The sequence below is a fragment of the Electrona antarctica genome, assembly GCF_951216825.1.
Source record: "Electrona antarctica genome assembly, chromosome: 6".
NCBI lineage: Eukaryota > Metazoa > Chordata > Actinopteri > Myctophiformes > Myctophidae > Electrona > Electrona antarctica.
The window spans coordinates 34,426,811-34,435,101 of NC_136811.1; the positions used below are offsets into that span (position 1 = coordinate 34,426,811).

The 8,291-nt window shown below is 40.6% G+C and overlaps 1 protein-coding gene across 1 annotated transcript; it reads left to right on the forward strand.

Moving 5' to 3' along the window:
• Window positions 1-2,588: 2,588 nt before the first annotated feature.
• Window positions 2,589-5,213, forward strand: LOC306924769 (vitelline membrane outer layer protein 1 homolog). Its single transcript, XM_079503403.1, has 4 exons — window positions 2,589-2,685; window positions 3,315-3,427; window positions 4,599-4,905; window positions 5,107-5,213. Exons 1-4 carry the CDS (start codon window positions 2,644-2,646, stop codon window positions 5,107-5,109), a joined length of 465 nt encoding a protein of 154 aa, XP_079359529.1. The 5' UTR covers window positions 2,589-2,643; the 3' UTR covers window positions 5,110-5,213.
• Window positions 5,214-8,291: the final 3,078 nt, after the last annotated feature.

Sequence of the window (8,291 nt, forward strand, 5' to 3'; positions counted from 1 at the left end):
TAAAGATCTTAAATGTTGTGTGAAATGAGAATGGCCCGGCCATATGTGTCACTTTAAATTCAACATTTGTGGTGGATATGTTTTCTCTTTACTTTGTTAAAATCTAAAAGATTGTCCAATTACATAGGAATTGTATATGTAACAATAGCAGAGCAACAATAGTATATAATAATTTCTCATTCAAGTAAATCACTAAATAAATCAATGTATTCATGACTGTGCCGCACTGCATAATATTCATTTGTTGACAAATGTAGGTCAAGGTGTTGTTGAGGAGACATAAATAGCAGCGTGGTAAGGCGCAGTGTGTGTTTCATTTTGTCATCCATGCAGCCACTGACCCGGTATATGAACCTTGAACAGTTGAGAACATGAACAGTTTCATTTTGTGTTTCATTTGTAAACAGTCTCTCCTTTACACACTTCATAATGTTTTTCATGATTTCCATGATTTTTTTATCGTCAAAAACCATGAAAAACAACATACTATAGTATGTTTTTTGTCATTGTTTTCGATGTTAAACAAAATAATGAAACTCATGAATTGTTTTTTGTCGAAACCATGAAAAATTATATACTGGAATGAAATACGACACTATATTATAATGTGTGTGTGTGTGTATATATATATATATATATATATATATATATATTATTTTTTTTATATATTTTTTTATAGTATACATTTGATTTTCATCATTTCACAGACACATGCACACACACACACACACACACACACACACACACACACACACACACACACACACACACACACACACACACACACACACACACACACAGACAGGGGCGAAAACAGTCTCCGGCCACATTGTAAAGACATAAATAGCAACGTGGGAACGTAGCATACTGTTTGTTTCTTTATCTCCACCAGGCTGAGTATGCAGGAGGGGCCTATTCACATATTGAGGGGTCTCTAAACAACGGCAAAACGGATTTCACTAGACCCACAGGGGGTGCCACAAATGCAACGAAATGTTACTATTTGTTGCAGTTGCAGACACATGATTCCCTCACCACCCACCCCTTTTTCCCCTCACTGTATATGTTTCTTTTCCCGTTTTACCTCCTTTATGATGAATTCCTGTTCTGTTCTTTGGCTAGAAGTGTCTATTTGTACGTCTCTAAATGTTTTGATGAATTGAACAAGGTGGACCCTCTTGTAAACAAGTGTACTGCTTAATTGGGTCGTCCACTGAAATGTACTGTAATTCTGCAAACAAATAAATATTTCAATCAATCAAATTCTTCCACCAAATTGGTACACATGATTTTGGGATTGTTGTGACGACGAGTGTCGATCAACGTTTTGATATTCCATAATGTTTGCCAGTAATGGCTTCTAGAATTAGTGGGAGGTTGAATATGTCGTACAAACCCAGCAGCCTATTTGATGTTTGAGCCTTAAAGGGCCACTTCACCCCTTTTGCAACCAGATCTTATTTTAAAGGTATATTCAGTGATTTCACTTAATTCAAATATCACTTCTTTTTTTGTTTTGTTGTGATAATCCTCCCTACTATAGAGTGTGCTGACCATATAAGGAGTACCCCCAGTCCCCAGTTAACCCCTGGGGTAAAAAAAAACCCTAGGTTTGTTTTTGGCTAGGTGGCCCAGCCGTCATCCAATCAGGATAGAGAGGGGCCTTCCGCCAATCATGATCGAGCGGGGGCGGGCCTTGGTGTGCGTGCTGATGGGCTGTTGCGTCCCCCCCCCACTGTAGAGCGTGTGAATGTGCACATCTTGTTACCGGAGCGGACCGGGGGTTTTTCCAAATCACCCAAATCACTGAATGCTCCTTTAATGATGTTTGGAAGACAAGAAACACTTTCATGGGGTTTTTATGTGGGTAATTTGTGTTTTTAGATATTTCAGTATTTCAAGGAATCCATGGCCATGTGCTCCATGATGTCATGGACACTGGGCTCACTTCCTTCCTGTTTAAAATGTGACCATTTGAGAATGAACACAGATCAGATCATAATACAGAAAATACAATATCTGAAAGTAATGTATTACAATGAAAAGAAGGTGTGCAGGGACCTTTAATGACAGGTGCGTACGACAAAAAGGAAGGTCCAAATGAATGGATTTTTTTATATCAATGGTAAAAACGTTATCGTTCATGCAGTTGATATTTCGATCATATACCTTCATCAGGACATTCTTTGATCTATGATACTGTATCTACTATTGATATAAAAAATACATGTATTTAAAATACTGCCCGTCTCTGACCACATTACAGTAGTTGCACTGCATTTGTATTTCAGAGATAAATTCCTCTCTTCAGCCAAGTAACACCTGTTTCTTCCCATGCCAGTCATGGACTCTGTAAATGATTAATTCAGATGCACACTGAGACCTTGTCGGAGCATTTTGAAAAGCTATAAGAACCCTCTCTGAGTCCCTCTTTACTTCTCTGAAGTGCTCTCAAGCGTGAGACTCGCCGCTATCAATATGGCCATCCTGCTCCACGCCGCACTGGTCCTGCTGGCTGTATCTCCTGCGATATGTGACAAGTCCTATTTGCAGCGTGCCGGGCAAGCATTCAGTGGCAGAGTCTATTCCTCTGTCTTAACTGTGAAGAACGGAGAGCAATTTGGAAACTGGACCTGGCCAGAGATGTGTCCTGACAAGTTCTTTGCTGTTGGCTTCAGTATTAGGGTAAAGATCCCTTTGTGATTATCTATCTATCTATCTATCTATAAATATAACTGTTCCTCCCTAATGCTTATTATAAAATGGCACCATTTCTGGTCAGTCTGTCTCAGTGGAGGGCTGTGTACAGTTTGGAAACCTGCCTAACGGTGACATAATCGGTAGGAAGGTTTGGTTTTTCAAACGAGATTTAAAACTTTAAAAATATATTACACTGTATCTTGTTTGGTTTCTATTTCAGCATGCTAACTTTCCAGGAAGAGAAAGGTCCCTTCGCCCCATCAATGAGATGTAGAATGAGTAGATGGAAATTGTTCCATCTTATAATGAGCATTAGTGAGGTCCTTTAACATCAACACAAGCTATATTGTGCATGATTATGAACATGCATGTTCACCTGTGGATTCCTAAGTAAGTTTATGTTTATGATATAAGAAAAGAGCTGCAGCTATCACTATAAATGAGCCCACACGATTTTCAGAGTTAAGTTGATTATTTTGTGTGTGTGTGTGTGTGTGTGTGTGTGTGTGTGTGTGTGTGTGTGCGTGCGTGCGTGCGTGCGTGCGTGCGTGCGTGCGTGCGTGCGTGCATGCATGCGTGCACGGTTGTGTGTGCACACATTTGTGTTGTTTCAGGTTGAATCTAACCAGTATGGTCTGGATGACACTGCTTTGAATGGAATCCGCCTCATCTGTGCTAAAGATTCAGACAGGAGTTTCCTCTACAGTATTGAGTCTCACACTGGATAGTAAGTTAAAGATTCAGACAGGAGTTTCCTCTACAGTATTGAGTCTCACACTGGATAGTAAGTTAAAGGCAGACCTTTGTTGGTCCTGCAGGGGAAATTCCGTTTCAGCTTCACCCAGCTGATGGCTGCTTGGATGTGCTCGGGGAAGAGCAGTTTAGGGGTTAAGTATCTTGCTCAGAGACAATTTGACACCTTCTGATTACCCGACTGCTTCTCTCTCTCTACCCACTAAGCTACGGCCGCCCTTGAAAATGTGATGACTTTTAAAACTCATATTTAACACCACACAATTTGGCCATTACCCCCCATTTACGGAAACAAACGTTCACATCTGAGAAGTGAGAACCCTTGCCCAATAGCTACCACCATGGTCTATAGGCCTAAAGAACCCTTGTCCAATAGCTACCACCATGGTCTATAGGCCTAAAGAACCCTTGTCCAATAGCTACCACCATGGTCTATAGGCCTAAAGAACCCTTGTCCAATAGCTACCACCATGGTCTATAGGCCTAAAGAACCCTTGTCCAATAGCTACCACCATGGTCTATAGGCCTACTAATATCTACCACCATGGTCTATAGGCCTACTAATGGGGATTACTGCCAAATGGGACACGCTTTTCAAGAGCACTGTGTCAGTTAGGGCTGGGGGTTGTTACTCATTTATTTTTGTATTCCTTGCAAGACCAAGGACTTTACAGGTTTTACTATCCTAAGCTTTCTGATTCTCTAGTAACTTGCAGGAAGCTTAGGATAGAGATGGGGAAAGATGTGCAACACATGGCTCCAGTTGGAATCAAACCTTGTTCGTCGCAACCATATTATATTATGTTTGACTTTGCCGCTCTAAACAGTCATCCACCAGTGTGCCCTAAGAATTAGAACTTTTGACCACACCTCACAAGCCCAACTCATTATGGTGAGACATTTAATTATACTTATAACAGCAGTTATGGCACTACTTTGAAATCTAAAAGCAACAGCAAGCTAAAGATTAGCAGCTCATTTCAAATGTAGATCAAAGGGATCATTCTGCCAATAACTGCAAATTCAAGAACATGTTGAAAGATTTTTCCCCCCTCCTTTCATATGTTTCCAACCCACTACATCTTCACTTGTTGTTATCCTCCATCTTAATGCATCATGACAACCCCTCCACCCCCATCCCCCAGCTATGGTGAATGGACCCATCCTCAGTATTGTCCAAGTGGCGTGCTGACCTCCTTCCAGCTGCGCGTGGAGCCTCACCAGGGTCTGTTCGGTGACGACACGGCCGCCAACAACATCAAGTTCCGCTGCAGCAGTAACCCCACCTTGGAAGCGCCTGGCATGGACTTCGGCGAGTACGGCTACTGGAGCCAGGAGTGTGCACAGGGGGGAATCTGTGGCATCGAATCCAAGATGGAAGAGTACCAGTCTGGCCTGGACGACTCCAGCCTCAACGATGTGCGCTTCTACTGCTGCGCCAGCTCTCAGCAGGTGAGACACAGGTTTTGAATAACATTTGGCTGAAATTGCATCACATGATGACTATACAACAGCCTGTGTGTCAAGTATTTGAGCAAGTGAGCATGTTTTAAAATTTAAATTGGATAACGTTTTCAATGTCAAACATAATACATTTGCCTTTCTAGACCTTCATATTAACTTTGCACCATCCTGTTATTTAATTATTCACAGTAATCAGTTGTGGCACTTCACTGTGGAGGAAACTAATCATACCCGACCCTGGCAAATCAACATGCTCTGGACCAATCAGAGTAGGCTACTCAACTCAACCACTCTCCTCCACTTTCAGAACAAAATAAAAGTGTTGATGTCGACTGTAACTGTCTCAGTGTTTGATCAGAACTGTAGGGGTTAGTTCTAATGAAATGTTCCTCTGTGTTGAACAGGGGCACAGTGTGTTCCTATTTGTACCAAAATATTGGTACATTATTAATAAATGTTATGTGCAGGCATTTTGTTCCCTTTGAAATACCCCAGCAATAGAATTTTCAAATTACCAACCTCTTAAAGCAAAATAAAATGAAGTCCAAGCAGTGCCACTTTGGATACTGGTCGAGTGGGCACCTAAACATGTGGGAACCTCAATGTAAAATTGGTTATTCCAAGCACAAAGAATAAATGTGCCATGGAAATCATGTAAAGTAAGTATGCATGATTTGCATGCATGTTAGCCTATATCATTGATTCATTATCAGACCTAAATTTACCATTCAACTTCTTCATGCCCAAAAAGTGTTTTGAATTGTAGAAATGTTTATGCCTTACATTTAATTAAGTATGATTAAATGTGTTTGGTCACCCATTTATAAAGTAAAATATACAATAAATACAAAATAATAATGGTGCCCAGAGATCTCAGGTGCCCACTCTTCCGGTTCAAACACTCATCTGAAGAGACCCTCTTTGGATCATTAAATCATATTCCTGTTCAACATTCACCAGCATCAGAGAAGTAGCATGCATGTTTTCGCCTACTTAATGAACCAATAAGCTCACAGCAATGTCATAATAAATGTAAGCACAGAAATGGGAGATGCTGACACAGGCACTTTCCCTCCTCCTGGAACCAAGGTAATTAAGAAATGACAAGAGAGGGGGTATTAATTAATTTACAGTTTAGGGCCTGGCGAAGGTTGATAAGGCAGCGACTGGCACATACTGAGGTAATTGTGTTAATTAATCGGTGAGTAGTTAATCTTCTAACGCAGTGTATATCTAAGGGGAGGAGAGGGGACTTGGAGACTTTATCAAACGTTACAGTAATGGGTTTCAGAAGATACTGTGAGTCAAGGCACCAGTGATTTAATTCACTGCTATAGAGTGCCTCTCTGTAATGTTAATAATGGTCTTTTGCTGACCTCATATCTAAGTTCAAAGTATTGCTGTAGTTAGACTGCTGAAGTGCACATTGTTGGTATACTTGGAAAATAGATGATAATCTCAATATAATGTTCAATAAAAAAAAGATTCCAAAGTAATGGGCTCTTGCATGATAAGATTGGTTTTATGTGTTTCTATGAAGATAACAAATGTGCAGCATAATGTAAAATATACTTCTCATCACAGGCAGCAATATCTATAGTAGCCTACACTCAACTGTCTTTCTTTTACTTCATGGCAGTCACTAGAGGGCAGTGCATTGCCAGAAGAGAAAGTTACGCCCCAATGCCAACCTCCTGGACATCCCCAAGATACACAAGTAAACCTGAGGTCACGAATACCAAACGAGTCGCCCCTTTACCAACTCGCCCTGGGCGTAAAAACTGCGCGGCCTGGTATTCCTAAAGTAACCTAAGTAAATTATGCTTAAACGGTTAAAGCTAACCTTATTCCTAACCTTAACCTTAGTAAAACTATGCCTAACCCTAATCTTATTTCTTACCTTATTCTCAGTAAAACAAAATAAAGAATACAAGAACCGTTGGACCGAGCGGTCTGTGTGAGGTCGGCGGGAAAAAATCGAGGGGCGAGATGGTTTAGGGGCGACCGTACCTGATACTGAGGTCACAGGGTGGCCGTGTGGCCACTATCCGCCCCCTCACTGTGGAACAGACTCCCAACTCACATCAGATCAGAGCTGTCCCCATCCTCACCAGATTTAAAACCACACTCAAAACCCACCTTTTTAAACTTGCATTCCATAGCTACGGTATAAATCCCAACCCCCTTTTGTTTACCTTTCTTTTATGGTTTTTGAGGGGCGCTAGCCCCTCCTATGCCCAGCTTTGTCTGTTTGTGTGAACACAAACATGATGATTTGATTGGCTGAACACCCCATAGGGATGATTTGATTGGCTGAGAAAAGTACATATTGAGGAAAAGTAAGGGCAGAAAAGTGAAGGCCCCAAAAGTGATTGGCCGGAATGACATTTGTGATGTTTTGATTGGCTGAGAACGGAATGTGATGTACGATGATAAGAGCGCCGCTCACTTCACTTCACACGGGTGGGATTTTTCACAGTAGGCTACTTGAATCTGTAGTACCAGTGCTAGTGTGTGTGTGTGTGTGTGTGTGTGTGTGCGTGTGTGCGTGCGTGCGTGCGTGCGTGCGTATACAGTATGTATGTATGTACGTACGTACGTCTAATGTATGCATGTATATTATTATTATTACGACTAGAAATGAAATATCCTAGCCTACTGCATGACTGACAGCCAGTGCATGCATCAAATAATCCAAAACCGTTATTTCATATACCAAGCAACACTTGATGGAGTAGATAGCTAAATTAGCAAGTATTAGCCTACACAGTGGTTCAGGGAATTGTCTTTATGTTTAACTTTGGAAAAGATTACATACATTCTTAAGGACAAACAAGAAATGTTTCAGGAGGTGTGGGGCCGTTTTATAAGGTATATTAAGAACAATAATTTGTCACATTTAATGGATGGAGCTGAAGAGGAGTAGTGCTGTTGTCATTTTCTTTTTTGGTCATTGTTTTGTTTTCTTTGTATGAGTAATTTGGATGAAGTAGTGCTGTTGTTTTTTTGTTTTGTCTTTTTTTGGTTATTGTTGTTTTGCTTTCTTTATAGCAGTAATTGTCTTGTAATGTTCATTGTTGTTTCTTTGTATATTTGTATTGTCATTTGTGTGGAAAAAGGAAAATAAATACATTGTTGAAAAAAAAAAGATAGCTAAATTAGACTTGTTAATGCATGTTGTGTCAAATCAGACTCAGCTGAAGGTGGTTATGGCAGTAGTCTACTCACCATGATGAAAATCATTAATACACGCCAGAATTAAATTATTCATAATGTGCTGTTCTCAGCAGTTTTCACACGAGTGTCCCAGCAGTGAAACCCCCTGTCTGGAACCCGGACCACCATAATGCCTTGGGTCATGAGTTTAATATCTG